The sequence below is a fragment of the Osmerus eperlanus genome, chromosome 20, assembly GCF_963692335.1.
Source record: "Osmerus eperlanus chromosome 20, fOsmEpe2.1, whole genome shotgun sequence".
Classification (NCBI taxonomy): Eukaryota; Metazoa; Chordata; class Actinopteri; order Osmeriformes; family Osmeridae; genus Osmerus; species Osmerus eperlanus.
Window position 1 is genome coordinate 9,206,852 of NC_085037.1, and position 16,965 is coordinate 9,223,816.

Consider the following 16,965-nt stretch of genomic DNA (forward strand, 5'->3'; position numbering starts at 1 on the left):
CATCATCCTTTGGATAAGGAGAAAATTTGAGCTCAAACTAACTTACCCCTCCCAGACACAGGCTCCCACACTTCCAACCAATGTTTTTTAATGAGTGTTATTTCTGAGGTTCACCACTATGATGATAGTATGTTTACAATCCATCTGCCTTTCCGCCTTTCCAATCACTCAAAGTTGTGTAGTAAAAACCACTAGCCAAATGTTATACCTTTTCTCGTTATGCTGTGATTCTTGCCCTTCATCTATCTATACCTTTGTATGTAACCGCTGTGTAACAATGGCCAATAATAAATTATACTGTGATGCTAACACGCTACAACTGTTCTGTGGTCTCCTGGTGTGTGTGTGTGTCTCCGTGCGCATGTGTGTGTCTGTGTGCGAGTGTGTATTTTTACAGGCGTCTAAGGTAAGAGGGAGGAGGCAGGAAGCGGAGAGGATGGAGAGAGAAACAGAAGCAGGTAACGTACGTAGGTAGGTGAGGGAGGGGGTGGAGGATGGAGGGGGGATGGGGGGGGACAGGTGATATTTAAGCTGCTGTCAGACTCTCTCCCCATCCGTCTTCCCCTTGGCTCTATCTCAATCTCCCTCTTCGTCAGAAACAAAGGAGGCCCTCCATCAGCATTCAGGTAAGACGGACAGCCTGGAGGAGAGAGACACTCAGTCCCTTTCTCCTGTATCTGATAACTGACTGCATGCTTGGATCAACCGAACACATGTTTTAACAGGTATGCCTTGTGGAGGAAAAGTAGAGAGGGTTTTTGGATGTAAAGATAGCGAAATATATTAGGATACAGAGCAATAGGAGATGTTGAATGAACATAGTTTGTTGTAGTTTGACAAGTCAAAAGGTTTGTATAGGACAGATGAGTTTTAGATGCTGTAGATAATCATTGATCAGGCTGATTTGCAACTGCCAATCAACATCAAAATAGATAAGTTACTACTATTTTGTTATGTTTTATATACAAAGGTATACATTCTAATGGTCAATTGTCTATGTGAGGGTGAATGCTGTCAATAGTTTTCTTAATAAGGAAGACTTTAGGACCTAAAGCACTGAAAAAGTGCACTCCTCAGTATCCTATGCAATATTTAATACAGTCAACATTTTGGTCACCATGGTATCCTTTTGTATTGTGTCGGTCATTGTGACAACTGACCCCTACTGATTTTCCAGTCAATTGTTTCTCTTCTTCTCTTGTTTTCTCTTGTTTTCTCTCCTTTTCTCTCCTTTTCTCTTCTAATCTCTTCTCTTTTCTTCGCTTGTGTTCTCTTCTCAATCCTTTATCATCACTTCTGGAATGTTCCATGATAAACATGTAACTACAGTACTGAAATCAGCCAATTCATTATTTCTATAACAAGAATCACAAATACGTCAATGTTAAATTTATCGTATTATTGAATATCACTGTGTGTGTGTGTGGTTGTGTGTGTGTGAGTGTGGTGCCTGTGCACCAGTGTGTGTGTGTGTGTGTGTGTGTGTGTGCGTGTGCACCAGTGTGTGTGTAAGGGCACCTCAGGATACTTGTCTCCCTGTTCTTGTTTGAGATGACTCGGTAGTTGATCTACATTTTAACAGTTTCATGTTTCACTTGTGGTTTCCACCCCACCGTTGGGATTCACTGTTACATGGCCAACATAGGTAGATAGGATATTCCAAACTCGAGAATTTTACAAACTAAAAGTAAAAAGAACAAAATTGAAATTGGAATACTGTAACAGTAGAGAAGTGATTCTGAAACGTTTCTCAATGCACAGGTCTTTCACCTTAGGATACTATCTATGTGAGTCAGTGTCGTTGACAATGACCTATCTGTGTCTATGTGTGCACAGTCTCTCCACGAAAACCAGCTCAAGAAGATTCAAGATGCCGGACACAATGTGTGTAAGACTGTTGCTTTTCAAAAGCCCGCCCTGTCCCTTTTCAACCTCAAAATCTTTCCAGTATCAAACCAAGGTTACATACAATACACACAAACAGCAGCCCCCTGTGGGGCCGGCCATAGCCTCCTATCTGTCATCTGACCTTTGTAGTAAACTGGGACTCTACCCTTTCCTTCCATCCGCCAGGCATGTCTCTGTCCTTCTATCTGGGAGGTGGCTTCATCCCTGTCTGTCATGTGATCGCACATGCGGTTGGGACTGGAGCGAGCATCCTACTACAGAGTCTGATCTATGACCTCTCCCGCCCCCCCCCCCAACCCCTTCCACCCCTTTAGCATGTCCAAGGAGCCCACTACCAACCTGGAGAGTGCCATGCAGATGTTGATCAAGACCTTCCACAAGTATTCAGGGAAGGAGGGGGACAAGTATACTCTGAGCAGGGGTGAGCTGAGGGAGCTATTAACAGAGGAGCTGGGGAGTTACCTAGGGGTAAGAGGAGAGCACACACACATTTCACATTTGCACAAACACACACGTCACACACATGCACAAACATGCACTCGTATACCGACCGTGCCGACCAGACATGCACCCGTGCAGTCACAGGCACACACAAACGCTGAAAATATCTGACATTCTTACCCTAACCTCCCCCTCCCTCCCTCACCCCCACCCACCAGAACGCTAAAGATAATGACGGGGTAGAGAAGGTGATGAATGACCTGGACGCCAACAATGACGGAGAGGTGGACTTCACTGAGTTTATCATCCTCATGGGGGCGCTGACTGTCGCCTGCAACGACTTCTTCCTGGAGTTCAAGCAGGACGAAAAACCGGCAGGCACGGCTGCGACAACAGAGGGGGAGAAGAAGGAGTGAGGCGGCGGGGGAGGGAGGGAGGGAGGGGTGGGGGTGGGGCCAGAGGGAGGGAGGGAGGAGATGGATGGAAAATGGATGGAGGGCAATGAACTGTTGAAGAAAGGAAAGTTGGGATGCAGGGTCAACGAGAGGGTGGTATCACGCAATGTCTTGATGTAGAAGGAAAGATTAGGGATGGGGGTCATTCCTGTGTAGAAGGAAAGGGATGATTTAGTGTCATGTGGATATTCAGAAGGAGCTGTGTGTTCCCATTGTCTGCAAACGTATTTCCTAGCACAGACACGGAATCACTGACACAGTTCTTGTGTAGATGATTGTTACTTTATTCAGGGTATGAGTGAGGATTGTCCCTTTAGAAGACCAAATGTATCTACTCAGATGATGTGTTGTATATTCAGACAAATTGTGCAATGGGTTGGTGAAAGTGAAGAATTAAGATAGATCAAAGGAAATTAAATGACAATGGTTTAACATCTCTTTCACATGAAAGACTTTCTGGGCGTCAAATCAAGTTAATATGTATTCAGTGTTGACCATATGAATATCATTTATCTCTTTCTTTGCAACTATTTTGTAATCTTTTTGGTAATAACTGCTGTGTTCTTCAACATATTAAACATTACATTTAACCAGACCTAAATCAATACTCTGTTGTATTGTCTTTGTCCAAAACAACAATGTATGTGTGTTTGTCGGTGTGTATGGCGTGTGTGTGCAAGCATCCATGTGTGTGTGAGGATGTTTGGAGTGGGGATTCCCACAGAGTTAAATGCTCCAGCACACGCATCCTGCCAACAATATCAAAACCTGTTCCCCCCGAGTTAAGTTGACCCAGATGTTGAACTTGGAAAGGCAGAAAAGAACCAGGGAGGAGCACAATTTGCATGTGATCTTGAGAGTGAAACATTTGGAGTACATGAGTTAACTAGCTTGGAGGGCAATGCAGAAGTACAATTACAGAGGAATGCACATGCTCAGATCGTTGCGAGCCCCAGTCTGTCAGTCAAATAGAATGCACCACTCTTATTGGCTTGTACCACACTCAGTTGACTGAAAGTATGCAAAATGATTGGCGAGTCATAGACCTGCCTCTTCCTGGCAGAGTTAGTCATCCTCATTCCTTTGCCGACAGCGCGTGACGTTGAGAGGAGCTAAGTGATTGGAAGGTTCAAAACCTCAGCGACAGGTTGAGCTCCAGGGCCCTATGAACAAGAAGAGAACATTCATTCAAAAACAAACATCATTTTAAGGTGAAGGTGAGAGTAAATTGTGAGGTTACACTACTTTATTGGTCTTTTGTAGTGTGAATTAAAAGACACAAACATGTCAACCTGGTAAAACAGTCCAGCATACCATTTAACAAATGCATGCAGAATGGAAATTAAGATGAGCTGTTACAAACAAGGTGTAGAGTGATGTCATCTGAGATTAATCATGTCAGAAAGCAACATGATACATATTTTGTTTGGTGTTCTGGGATCATGTGAATGATTAATTTAATAATTAATAATTCACACCAATACTTTATTACACACAGAGAAACTAAACGTTGAAACGAATGATGCCACGCCTCTTACAAACACCTCAATCTAGAAAACACACTTGACCTTGGCCAGGGTCTCGCCAGCAGATTGACTTAATGGGACACCCCTGTCAGGTCTAGGCAGTGTAAACTAAGGAGGGGCAGGACACGGAGCCTGCCCATGTCAGGACACACAGACAGAAGCAGCAGATAAGGATGGCAGCAAAGACACTTCGGTTACCACCGGCCAGGTCAAGCAACACCAAGATGTCAAACTGCCACGTTCCTCAGGTGGCCCTGTGCTGTTACACAAGCTGGGGAGGACTATGTCATATCAGTGTGTGTGTGTCAGTGTGAGTGTATGTGTGTGTTCGTGTGTACGTATGTGTGTGTGTGCGCGTTTGGCACAGACATCGCCAAAAATAGGATAATTGATTATTCAATTTGAGATCATGAAGACCGACAGCATCAAGTCTGTTATCTGTAGATGGCGCATGCGCAGAGCGTTACTAGAGGTTAATTCACGAAGTTGCATGTTTCATGTTGTAAGCCTGTTGCATATACTAGACATGATATATTCTGATATATAAAGAACATTCTCTTCAAGTCATGGTTTGTTTATTGAAGAACCCACGATACAAACAAAACAATAGTCACTTGTTTGTCATCTAATTTTATTGCATCTCTTGGCGGTTAGACAAAAATAAGACAAACACTGAATCGCATAAAGCAACTCTTGGCATGTTGGCTTCCCACCCTGACATCAGGTCCAAACCCACATACCTCCAACCTTGTGACCTAAGCCTGACTCAGCTTTCGAGACAATGTCCTTCAGTACTCAAGGGGAGCCTGATGACAGCAGATGATCAGAGCCTGATACCAGTGATCGAGTGAGGAAGGTAAGAGAGAGGGGGAGAGACAAGACAAAACAGAAGATGAGGAAGGAGAGAGGGATGGTGTCAGTTCCTCGTTTTTTCCTTCACCCTAAGTATCATTGGTGTAATGATACCACTCTCACACTTCAGCCATTTTTAGTGCTGCGTTTACCTCAAGTACACATTAAGGGAGTTGGCCACTTCCCTTGTCCTGGACCTAAATTGAACCTCACACAGCTTTGAATTCAATCCCTTACAAAACTCATTCCCCATCCTTTGAACTCTTAACCAGAGTGCATTACATAGACTTTCGGTGGGCGACGCAAGCTACTGGAACACGGATAGATTTAATGAACCACCTAATCACCCGATACTGACAAAGTAATCAATTTTTCAGCAACATAGACACTTCAGAAGCAGGATGACATTCACACCATAATTCTGCTCTGAGGCATTGTTACATATGAATTAAATATTAGTGTTTTACATTTATTACATATGTACTCAGTATTAATACTTTAAAAACAATGATGGATTATGTGTGGCCTAACACTTATTATTCCTTGAGCAAAAATCCTTACATAACCCATACCACCTTGCATCTGACAAGAGGTGGCCTAAAATAAGGAAACATCAATTGGAGGATAATCCAGGATTGTGTTTTAATTCGAATCAGCTATCCAGCACATCCATGCTTAAACAGTAGGTATCAACATGCATGCACCAACAGACAAGAATCAAGGGTTACATACAGTAATCATCAATTGTAATACAAATTACCAGTTGGCACATATCATTTGGTTGGTCATTTTCCATAGCACCAGGGGCTGAACTAATACACTAATACAATGCAAAAATGTATCATCATATTGTGCTTGAGTTTCTACTAGAATAAAAATTTCAGATACCAACTTATTAAAAAAAATAAGGCACTTTTGCATTAGGACATTATGGATTATGGAGCAGATTGCCTACACACACAAACAGCATTCTTCACAGTATCTCCAAAGACAAAGAACCACAAAGTAAAAAGAAGGATCTGAAACTATATATCTCTTCTAAACTTCTAAACGTAAGACCATAACTTAAGATTTCTACTTCAAGGTTCATCTGTCTTTGTGTGTGTTCTTCACTCGGTATGGTGTGAAACTCCCATCTTGTTGAGTCACCACAGTTTAGTATATAGTTTTGTCTAATTGGTGCAGTGAGCCAGCACATCCACCAGAGAGAGCTAGAGGATCATAAACAGCAGCATTCTTCAGGCCAACCCTTTTTTCCCCCATGTTTGCGCAATCAAAACGCCATCTGGACAGAGCTACTCCCATGTACACATGCAAAACAGTAGTCGTCAAGCTGTTTTGCATGAGCTGCAAGTGAATGGATAAGATGGCCCGGCAGCATGGAAGAGCAGCTCTTAGCTCTGGGAAAGACCAAAATGGTCAGCGAGGCAACAAATATACAGGGTAGAGGAGAATGAGCAACAGAGAGGCTGAGCAAGAGAGGGAGACGAGTGAAGACGTTCATCTTGATGGGTCAAAGGGTCATCTCTCTCTCTCTCTCTCTCAGGTTGTGCTTTAACGGCCTGTGAGGGCCATTCGGTTGTCCAGAGATTTATTTTTCCTAAGTGAGACTGAAGGTCAGAATCAGACCAAGAGGCGAGGGCGCTGTGCGGAGCGGGGTCAGTCAGTGAGGGCGGGGCACAGGGTGCAGGAGGGTCATGTGCTCGGCTCCGGTGAAAGGCAGCCTCTGGGCGCCATAGTGGTGCACCACCTCTGGTATGCTGGAGAACACACAGCTGCTCTGGTCCAGTGTGTAGCCGTTCTCTTTGGTCTGGGCCACGATGATGTGCACACAGCCCTGGCTCGTCCTGTGAAGGAGACGAGAACACAGAGGTCCGGGAAACAGTGAACATTTGCAAAAACGAACAATAAAACTCATGTCGACATTGTTTATTTTTATATCAAGATCTATATCATGAGGGTTCACATACATAAACTATAGTTGTAAACATGGGAAGAAAAGAAAATGGACTTATCATGGGACAAGCACAAAAGGACTCACTTAAGGGCAATGGAGTACTTGCTTGTTCCTGATTCACTGTTTCTGACCAGGAAACTAGCTTCTTTGCAGGTCTGGAGTAGAGATTCTACTTCTTGGCGTGTCACACAGCCATGGTACCAGCTGATAGAAGACCCGAGAGAGATAGAGTAAAAGAGAGAGAGGTGGAATTGGCACAAGAGTTAGATGAAAAAAAGGTCTGCTCGTCAAGAAGACAAAAAAACGAAAATGCCACTTCAACACCCCTCGCCCTCTTTGTCCTAGTATGCACCAGTCTCCAATGCTCACTTCTGTTTCTCCAGGGGTAGCATGGGGTCAACACGGCTCCCCTCTCCCTCCGGAGTGAGGCTGGGGGCAGAAGAGGGGGACAGGGTGGGGGAAGACTTGAGGATCTTTTGGCTCCAGCTCTTTTGTCGTAGATGCTGCTGGGGCTGCCTCGTTAGGGTGGGGTGGGGGGGCTCATCTTTGGTTGGGGAGTGGCGCTCAGCGCTGTCAAACTGAGCTGAAGGAGACAGTGTGATTATGTAAGGCTCACAGGCTGAAGATTTTGACATTGATGAGTGAGCTAGAAATGCAAACTAAGGTGCAAGTGTTAGCTGTAATGCCTGGACGGAGAATCTCTTGAACTACCTGACAGGGCCCTCACTATCTGCTCCTTCTTCCACTCCCAGGGCAGTTCGTACTCCACAGAGGGCCTGGGGTCTAACTCTGGACGGGTGACGGGGGTCTTGGTACTTCCTCCGTCACTCTCTGTGCCAGCGTCGTACGGGATGTCATAGATCTGGGTGGCCCCGGCAGGGCGGTCCTCGTCTGTGGACCCCTCGCCCCCCTCCAGCAGGACACACATCTTTAGCAGGTCCTTGGAGCCCCTTCGTCTGATCTCTGAAGGGAACAGTAGGAGAGGTTCACATGTCAGTTTAGGTTAGGCTAGTTTACAGAAAGTCTTATGGGCTGTATTTATTTTTTAACTGTTCATCAGATTAAACAAAATGATGCCCCACAAGGGCCTGTTTTTTCCTTGTCAATCCAACAGCAGGAAAAATAACGTATTGAAGTTAAGATAATACTGTGAACTAGTTTGCCTCCCTAAAAATCTGTGTGCATCAGTGGCCTCTATGGTATTCCGGAGTCATCCATTTGATGTGTACAGTATTACACATTATATAAATAAGAACAGTCAAATAACATTAGAACTACAGACTGGACCTCCCTGAGGAAATGTAGTGAAAGAAACGTAGGTGAAGTCTAGTGAATTAGAGTGCTACAACCATGTTCACCGTCACAGCATGCTTTTGTGTTACCACTTTGGGTAAAACAATGGCATGACGAAATTAAAGGTCAAGGGAGCACGTGATTGGATGACTGACCAGTTGTCTTCCTGGATGCGGGGAAGTTGTGAGAAATGGTCTAAGGCCTGCCAATATGGGGGGCCATGTAGGGCCTTGGTCTGAGGGATGGGAGTCGGGGGGAGTCAATGAGAGCCAACTTCCTTTTCATAGAATAGTACCAGGAAACAGAGACAGGAAAAAGGAAGTCGAGACAGGAAACTGCACCCATTGTCCTAGCACAACACAGTTGCTGTGGCAACCCCATGGGGTACAGTGCTACAGCCTAGGGGGAGTGACTTCAATTTATTCAGTAATCTTTCCAACTATACTGGGAACAGTCTCCGACTGTTGCTGTGTCCGCTCACCTGTTATCATCTGCTGGGCATCATACGGCTCCATGTAGCCATCGTTCTCGCCCTCTCTCTCTGCCACTCTCTGCTCCCTGGTCTTCTGGGCGTCAAAGGGATCTGCATAGTCCTCCAGTATGATCACCTGAGACCAACAAAACTTGATTATGGTTGATGACTGGTATTCACTGCTTTAAAAGGTATGAGGTTGTCAGTAATTGAAGGACAGGTGAGTTAACCAAAATCAGTGATTGGTTAAGTGACCGGGCAGTTGCATGATGCTGTGCTTTTCCACAGACACCGAGAGTATAACAATAACTTCTTCAAAGTAATTGATTAACCGGCAGTTCTCCTGTTACCGGTCCCTTTACAAGGGCTCCAGCTTTGTACTAAAGCCATTGTCTTCATTATTGCTTCTCTTTGTCATTACTAACACCTCTCTGCTAAGTGCTGCCAGATCTTCAGAGGCATTCACGCTTGACTGTAAAGACGTATCACTGTCATAAACGTTGTAGTTTATCTCCATGCCAGAAGACAATCTTTACAGTGATTCTTTACATATTCTCATTTCTCTCTCTCCACTTTTTGTTTTCTTGCCAACTAAACTATTGAAAGGCCCTCTAATGCTAAAGACGGCCTTGAATCATTTCCCCTGGATGCTAAACACATGCATCTGAGTGATACACACAATACACACCTGGGTCCTCTAAAAGCTGAAACCCTTCAATGTTTTTGCAACAGACTGCCACTGCCAACAACAGGTGAACACAGGCCTGTAAACAAGCCATAGAAACATAATACTCTCAACTCTCTATTTCACCTGCTTTCTTTTATATGGCTTTCTTCACACCATATTGCTACGTTGTCTCACTGACTTTTCTCTTTCTTTTTTTTCAAAGTGGTGCCAGAGGGGACTTGGGTTTGCGCCCAAGTCTCCGATGACACAATGCTTTTTATAACATGATAGCCCTCACCGGGGGTTGAATGCCAGTAAAGAGGGGGATGAGGTGGAGAGGTGAGAGGGGAGGAACACTGGGCCAGGAAAGATAGGGGAGGGAGTTTAGGATTTATATAGGTTAGTCCAGCCATACATTGGCTTTATATTCATGGGGGGGGGGGGGGGGGGAGATTAGAGAGGAAAGGAAAGAAAGATAGAGACAGACAGGGAGGAGTGAACACAATGGGAACCAGAGACAAAGAGGAGAGAGAGCTGAAAAAAAATATAAACTTTCAGGGCTTTCAACGTTAATTTACTTTTCAGTGTCAACAATATTGATGACACTACATTCTATTTCTGGGCAGAATACAATTTTACTAGACACTTACTTATCAGGGCAAAGCATGCAAGTAGCCTTCAAGCAAAACATAGCTTCTACAGATTCCTTCTTCACTCAGGTTTGAGGGTTGGAAGTTTTACAGAGGGAGGACTTAGTCATATTAACCTACAGGTATGAGGTAAATACACCAGGCAACATAATGTTTAGCTGTGTTGTTCACTGACCATTGACCAATTCATCCGCATATTGCGGATGAAGACATAAGACATAACCAATACAAAGCGTGAGAATAAATAGATTAGCATTTCCCAACTTCTTACCGTCTCTGCTTTGTACTGGGTCTGTCCTTTCTCTGTCTCAGATATCACTTGACAGGTGGTACCATTGTTGAAGTTTGGACTCTTGTCCTGTTTGTCTACTTTTATCAGGCGACTGATGTAGGCATTAGCAGAACTTGCACTTTTGGGCCGGTGTTCCTCAAACACCATCTCGGCTTTGGAATTTTTTCGACTCTTCCCTGGAATAAGACTATCCCAAACTTTGCCGTCTTTTATCGAACCTGGTGTGCCATTTCTTCCCAATTCGATGGCAGAATTTTTTCGATTTCTTCCAGACAATAAAGAGCCAACTCCACTTCCTCCACCGCCGTTATCTGTGCCCGAGTTTTTGCGCAGACTACCTTTTGAGCTAGTTGCCTTGGTGCCAGCTACCAGCCCCGCTTTGGTTCGTGACTGGGACCCTGATTCAGAGGCAGAGCGGATCCTGTCGGTACCGTTCTTCAAATTGATGGGAAAGTCTTTGAACCACTTTGCCATTGTAACTATTGTAGAAAGCCGAAAACCTATTTGCTTCAACACCTTTTAGCGCCATGCACGGAGACCCCAGAGACGCACCTTTAGAAATATTCTTACACAATAGACTTCCGTTGCTTAGGCTATAATACTAAAGGTTTCTCAGGTTCTTTGTGATCTATGTAGGCTACAAGGATTCTTTGGTTATTTTCCATCCGGAGAAAGATTTCATTATACAACTACTAAATTGTTGTCAAAATATAACAAACAATATTTGCATTTGATGGAAATGCCATCATCATGTTAATTTAGGCTATTCGATCTGTTTTCTTTAGGACATTATATGAATACCCTACCTGTGACAATTTATGGTCAGAAATTCTAAACAAATCAAATTAGGCCTATTTACAAAAACATTAGGCTAAATGACTGCCGAGACCTAGTTAGACGAAAAAGAAAAATCCCTACTTTATCCCATTTGTGATTTCCTTTGGACAGTTCCCTTTTCCATTCAGCAGATTAATTATTCTCTTTGGATAAAAATGTGTCTTCGGATTGGGAAGACTCGAAATAATAGAAAGTTGGTCTTGGTTCTTAGAGGTCCCATTCCCAGTATCCAATCCGTGGGCTACAGTGTGTCTCAGTGATCTCTCAGAAATAGAGCGGCTGAGAAACAAGGGTGGGGGGATTCATTTATAGGGGGCGGTGATTTTGGGGGTCTGCTCTTTACTAAAGGCTGTGGCTAAAGATGGTCTTTTGGAAACTATTTAACGATTCATGCTGACACTTTAAAGAGTCTATCAATTAATTAATCCATCATATTTATTATAATTGTATTCAATTTATTTTATTTGTTTCTTTCATCAGTAGGCTATAGGTCATTTAAAACGTGGGTAATTAAATGCCTAGTACCGAAAATGACAATATTTATGTCAAATCTTGCATTTTCCATATCTTTTTTTTTTTTTTTTATCTGAAAGGAGATTTGCTGCGGGTGGCAGCGTTTGAAAGTAGTCGGTTCTAAAATAGACTACTCCACGACCAGTGGAAAAGGTTTGACTGTTGAAACGCAAAAGAAAAAACGAAGTACAGTGGAGATTTAAGCTTTAAATTCTTACAATTTAATCAAAATATGTATTATTTTAGGACTAACCTTGAATCTGTTTGCATACCATTGAAGCAGGCAATACACAAGTTGAATTTATATTTATGACACCCCCATAGTTCTTACAAATTGCAAACGTCCCTGGTTCGCGTTTCTTCATTGCTGATGTGCAATTCGAATCACTAAATTGAATTGAGTCCTTCTAACCATCAGTAGTTCACACGACTGGGAAATACAATTCAGCTCATTCGGTTCACTAAAAAGATTTGACTGCGAATCATTTGAAGAATCCACTTCACTTGCTACACTACTGCCTGTCCCTCTTTGTCCAGCGGCGACAGTAGGCCGTGATTAATATGACAAAATTAGCGTATCTATACGAATTATAATTGTATGCTGTATTGCAACTAAAGGGTTGTACTGTGCGAGGACTGGTTTATCGACAATGACACACCGGAGGGCCCCAATTTAACGGACAACAGAGCAAGCAACGGATAAAGGGTATAGTTGCCTCCAGAGAGCTAGCTAGCATGCTAGCTAGTGATAGCTAGCTAGCAACGTTTCACAATACCAATTATTTTTCTGTCATTTACTAACTAGTCACAAAAGAGACGAATCAAGTCTACTGACCAAAGTTTACTAAGGTTTATGAGCTAATTAACTATTTGTTGCTCGCTGACTACCCATTTGCATGCTGCAGGTTTAGGTATCTAATTAGTTAGCTAGCTAACCTGCTACTCAAGTCTAGCTTGTGTGGGTAACGTGGCTAGCGTAGGCTACACATCTGTAAGTGATCATTTTTAGAGGGAGGAGGGGGAGTGCAACTTGCATGCACACTGGCAAACACAAGGTAGCCAACAAGCGAGTTATCTAGCCCGTGACCAGTTTCATTCAGCACTCTAGTTGTGTGTCACCCGGGCATAGCTCGGTGTTCAAGTTGCAAGATGAACAGGCTTGTTGATCACCAAACCCCGGCGTGACAGTCAGCGTGGCGAAAGGTTGGTAGCTAGCCAGCTACCCACCCTGCCGATACCCAATAATTCTGCAAGGGCTCATAGCACATACCACGTTGATTCCTCATCCGAACCCTGTTCTTTGACTCCGTCTGGTGACACAGCCCGGCTACAAATTCTCCAGACTGTGCCGGTCCATTTAAAAAAAAATTCTTGTATATGAACGGTGACATGGCACCGCACCGACAGTCATATTAATGGCTGCCGAATCGGGGAGACTACTGGCGGGACAAGGTCAAGGAAAACGAGGCAAAGGTAGGCACTAGTTCGTCTCCGTGTCAGATCTGAACGAGCAGTCATAGCTACGTTGGCTCCTCAATCTCATCCTTTCCCCACGTGTGTAAACTTCACGACTGTCTGTCCCCGTGCCAACACTTGTATGTCTTTTTGCATACCCCTGGGTTTATCTGGGGGTTTATGTCTTTCTTGCTCTAAATTCGGCTCTTAAAGTTTTCACAAGTCCAATTTTCAAGGCTCTCTTGCCTGGCCTGGTCTATAATGTTGTACTTCCATCAGACTTGAACAACGGTTATGGGAATTCGGCGTTAAATTCTAAATGTCAGTCTCTTGCCAGTTCGAAAAACTAATCCCATGCCCTATATTTTCTACCACTAAACCTTTAACACAGCCCATAACCTGTCCGATTTGTGTCAGTCATTTAATATTTCCATTTAATTATTCTCTCTAATTTAGCCATTTTCCCGTTTGCAGGTTCACAAATGAAAAGCCCAGAGAAAAAAAAGAGAAAAACCAACACTCAGGTAAAGGCTGCCTTGAGCAACCTGGACACATTCCTACATAATGTAAAGATGTTTGACGAGGACTATCAGTTGAAACAGTTGAAAACCTGTGTCTTCCTGTACTAGCCTCACTGTCCCTAAGGCACATATCTACCCTTTAAAACAAGCACTCTACTACATTATGAGATGTGCTGTTTCTTATGCTTTCCCTTTTTCCCCTCTTTCAGGGGGCAGCATTCTCCCACCTCTCTGAGTTTGCGCCCCCACCTACCCCTATGGTAGACCACTTAGTGGCGTCCAACCCATTTGACGATGACTTTGGCCCTCCATCAAGACCAGGAGGGGGGGGTGGTCCAGGAGGAGGTCCGTTCCTTCCCAGCCCAGGGGCAGGTGGTGGAGGTGGGTATGGAGGTGGAGGGAGAATGGGTGGAGGCATGGGCTTCATGGGAGGCCCTGGAGGACCAGGAGGCGGGCAGCCCGGACGCAGACCACCCTTTGGCCCTCCGCCACCCAACGCTGGACCACACCACCAGTTGGGCTTTGGAGGTATGCCTGGCTTTGGTGGACCAGGGGGTGGAGGAGGTGGGGGCGGAGGAGGGTTCCCCCCAGGGGGTCCGGCACAGTTCAACATGCCCCCCAACTTCAGTCCGCCCATGCACCCCGGACCAGGGTTCAACCCCATGCTATCCCCTGGAGGTATGGGGGGGCCTGGTCCCGGAGGAGGTGGACCACCACACCCCCGTTTTGGAATGCCCCCTCAGCAACAGCATGGGCAGGGAGGGCATCCCTTCAACAGCCCCCCCTTGCCTGGTGGTGGAGGCCCCAGGGGACCCCCTCATGGCCCCATGAATCCCATGGGGGGGATGTCTGGTGGAATGAACATGATGGGCGGCATGGGGGTTGGCCCTGGTGGAAACATGGTGGGAGGGCTCTCGGGGTTACCTCCTCAAGGACAGTTTCCTCCTTCGCAAGATGGGCCTTACCCTGGCCCCAGTCCCCCAGGGAACGAGGAGGGAAAGAATTTTGGTGGTGGACCCCAGCCCGGGCCTCCCCAGCAGCAGCAGCCTAACATGAATCCCAACGGCCCCCCTCCTAACAACAACTCTGGACCCCCCCCTAACTCTGGCCCTCCCCAGCCCAGTTTCCCTGGCCACCCGGACGTCCAGCAGCCCAACCCCAACACCCCTGGCCAGCCGTCTTCAGCTCCGTCCCAGCCCAACCCCAACTCCTCACCTACGGGCCCACTGAATGGCTCCCAACCCCAGCAACCACCACCCAATCAGCTCCAGCCACCGAACTCTGCCAACAACTCCAACAACCAATCACAGCAACAGCCTACTCCTCCCAACTCTGTTCCAGGCTCTGCCCCCTACAACCAGCAGAACAACACTCTAGGTGGAGGCCCAATGTCCAATGCCCCCCCCAACTCTACCCAGAACAACATGACAAACAACAGTGGGGGGAATACTCCAGGTAGCAACCCAAACCCTCCCTCCAACTCCACCTCCACCCCGAACACCCAGTCCCCATTGCCCCCCGGCCCCGCTGCCCCCTCCATTGGCCCAGGCTCTGGCCCTGGAAAGCTGGGTGGCTCAGGGATGGTGTTCCCTTGCGGCTTTTGCTTGTCGGAGGTGCATGACGATCAGGATGCCATCTTATGTGAGGCGTCATGCCAGCGTTGGTTCCACCGCGACTGTACGGGTCTGACGGAGCCGGCGTATGGGTTGCTGACCCGGGAAAGTGCCGCCGTCTGGGCTTGTGACTTCTGTCTCAAGACCAAGGAGATCCAGGCTGTGTATGTCCGCCAGGGCCTCGGCCAGTTAGTTGCAGCTAATGAAGGCTGAGGAACAGAGGGTGAGGTGGGATAGGGCACCAGAGAGGGGGATGCAATGCAATGGAAGGGAAGAGACATTTACTTCTACCAATGCTATGGAAGGGAAGAGACATTTACTTCTACCAACCAACTGCTTACTGGACTTTCTCACTGTACTCACACAGTACACTCTCATGCTAATGTATAGCACTTTTAGTGACTCCTTTGGACTGAACGACCACCTCCTCCCTGTTTTGAGTTAATCGTGTAACTGATGTCCACTCCTGGATCCTAATTTAGACATTGTGTCTGCCGACCAGCAAAGCACTGACATCAACACACTACCTCACACACTTATCTGACAGCACAGCGACCACGCACTGACTGGAACATGACTGACTTGACTGACTTGAATAACTCACGTAAGGAGAATGTGTGATCACCACAACCAACTACACACACACACACACATACACAAACACTCCTCTGAAACCGGTTCTGACCCATTCTGATCTGTTGAATCCAAAGGAGACCCATGATATCCCCACCACCTCTTTGTGTACCAGACTTGTCTCTCACCTCCCACATCCCTGAGAGAAGAATATCACCACAAGGATATGTGTAAATAAATATTCAGCCTGAACATTCGCCCAAAACATGCCTCCGTCCATTGTGGAATGCTGGAGAATTTAAACCAATGAACAGAATGAAATGGAACTTTCTTTTGAGTCTTTGGTTTTGTTGATGGACTTAATGGTTTTATACATTGATTCAACTGTTTTTATATCTCTTCGCTGTGCACAGAAATTGTGATATCAGTGCTTTTGGATGGTGTTGGCATAGCAAGTAGTTACATGTCATATCGGATGTGTGTAGTCTTTGGGGTTGCATGTGAATCAATGCAGTAAACATGTCCGATCTGTTTTTGTTTTTATTTGGTCTCTGTTAGAGGCCTTGAAGTAGACCAAATAACTGAACGAAAATAATATCAATTTTCATATTTCTGTCATGGCAGATGTTTGTAACTTTTTTTTTTTTTTTTTTTTTTTTATATTTCTGTCCAAGTTGCCTTTTCTCAGCCGTTCCTTTGTTTTGTACGGTATTTGTGCTGTTAAATGTGCTCTACATCGCCCTCTAATGGAATATGGAGGGACCATTCCCACACGGGGTGGGGAAAGGGGAAGGTACTGAACTCTGAAGTAAAGAGAATTTTTTGTACTGTTCCTTGTCCGTTTTTATTTGTTGCTTATTGTGGTATTAAAATCGGGTACTGTAAACCCACTAACCTATTTTGTGTTGTCATAAAAATGATTATTAGTCGCGACGCGTTA

The 16,965-nt window shown here is 45.3% G+C and overlaps 3 protein-coding genes across 5 annotated transcripts; 2 read left to right on the forward strand and 1 right to left on the reverse strand.

Moving 5' to 3' along the window:
• Nucleotides 1-568: 568 nt before the first annotated feature.
• s100s (S100 calcium binding protein S) lies at nucleotides 569-2,778 on the forward strand. 2 transcript variants are annotated; one of them, XM_062487154.1, is made up of 3 exons: nucleotides 569-626; nucleotides 2,223-2,376; nucleotides 2,568-2,778. In XM_062487154.1, exons 2-3 carry the CDS (start codon nucleotides 2,224-2,226, stop codon nucleotides 2,763-2,765), a joined length of 351 nt encoding a protein of 116 aa, XP_062343138.1. In that variant the 5' UTR covers nucleotides 569-626; nucleotide 2,223; the 3' UTR covers nucleotides 2,766-2,778. The 2 variants fall into 2 exon arrangements, with proteins under 2 accessions (XP_062343138.1, XP_062343137.1); XM_062487153.1 differs by lacking the exon at nucleotides 569-626 and adding an exon at nucleotides 1,837-1,884.
• Nucleotides 2,779-4,994: 2,216 nt separating this feature from the next.
• Nucleotides 4,995-11,641, reverse strand: LOC134006762 (SH2 domain-containing adapter protein E-like). Its single transcript, XM_062445775.1, has 6 exons — nucleotides 10,493-11,641; nucleotides 8,914-9,040; nucleotides 7,851-8,102; nucleotides 7,509-7,722; nucleotides 7,224-7,343; nucleotides 4,995-7,029 (listed from the first exon to the last, which is right to left on the reverse strand). The coding sequence occupies exons 1-6, from the start codon at nucleotides 10,985-10,987 to the stop codon at nucleotides 6,846-6,848; spliced, it is 1,392 nt and encodes a 463-aa protein (XP_062301759.1). The 5' UTR covers nucleotides 10,988-11,641; the 3' UTR covers nucleotides 4,995-6,845.
• Nucleotides 11,642-12,090: 449 nt separating this feature from the next.
• Nucleotides 12,091-16,923, forward strand: pygo2 (pygopus homolog 2 (Drosophila)). Of its 2 annotated transcripts, XM_062487257.1 has the most exons (4): nucleotides 12,094-12,569; nucleotides 13,186-13,336; nucleotides 13,793-13,842; nucleotides 14,049-16,923. In XM_062487257.1, the coding sequence occupies exons 2-4, from the start codon at nucleotides 13,279-13,281 to the stop codon at nucleotides 15,663-15,665; spliced, it is 1,725 nt and encodes a 574-aa protein (XP_062343241.1). In that variant the 5' UTR covers nucleotides 12,094-12,569; nucleotides 13,186-13,278; the 3' UTR covers nucleotides 15,666-16,923. The 2 variants fall into 2 exon arrangements, with proteins under 2 accessions (XP_062343242.1, XP_062343241.1); XM_062487258.1 differs by lacking the exon at nucleotides 13,186-13,336 and having other exon boundaries at nucleotides 12,091-12,569.
• The last annotated feature ends 42 nt before the right edge of the window (nucleotides 16,924-16,965 follow it).

Excerpts from the sequence above, each read along its gene's own strand:
- LOC134006762 (XM_062445775.1), bottom strand. The coding sequence starts at position 10,987 with ATGGCAAAGTGGTTCAAAGACTTTCCCATCAATTTGAAGAACGGTACC. Across the intron at positions 7,723-7,850 it reads GATAGTGAGGGCCCTGTCAG|CTCAGTTTGACAGCGCTGAG; the intron begins GTAGTTCAAGAG and ends TGTCTCCTTCAG. Across the intron at positions 7,344-7,508 it reads CTACCCCTGGAGAAACAGAA|CTGGTACCATGGCTGTGTGA; the intron begins GTGAGCATTGGA and ends GTCTTCTATCAG.
- pygo2 (XM_062487257.1), top strand. The coding sequence starts at position 13,279 with ATGGCTGCCGAATCGGGGAGACTACTGGCGGGACAAGGTCAAGGAAAA. Across the intron at positions 13,337-13,792 it reads TCAAGGAAAACGAGGCAAAG|GTTCACAAATGAAAAGCCCA; the intron begins GTAGGCACTAGT and ends TCCCGTTTGCAG. Across the intron at positions 13,843-14,048 it reads AGAGAAAAACCAACACTCAG|GGGGCAGCATTCTCCCACCT; the intron begins GTAAAGGCTGCC and ends CCCCTCTTTCAG.
- s100s (XM_062487153.1), top strand. Across the intron at positions 2,377-2,567 it reads AGCTGGGGAGTTACCTAGGG|AACGCTAAAGATAATGACGG; the intron begins GTAAGAGGAGAG and ends CCCACCCACCAG.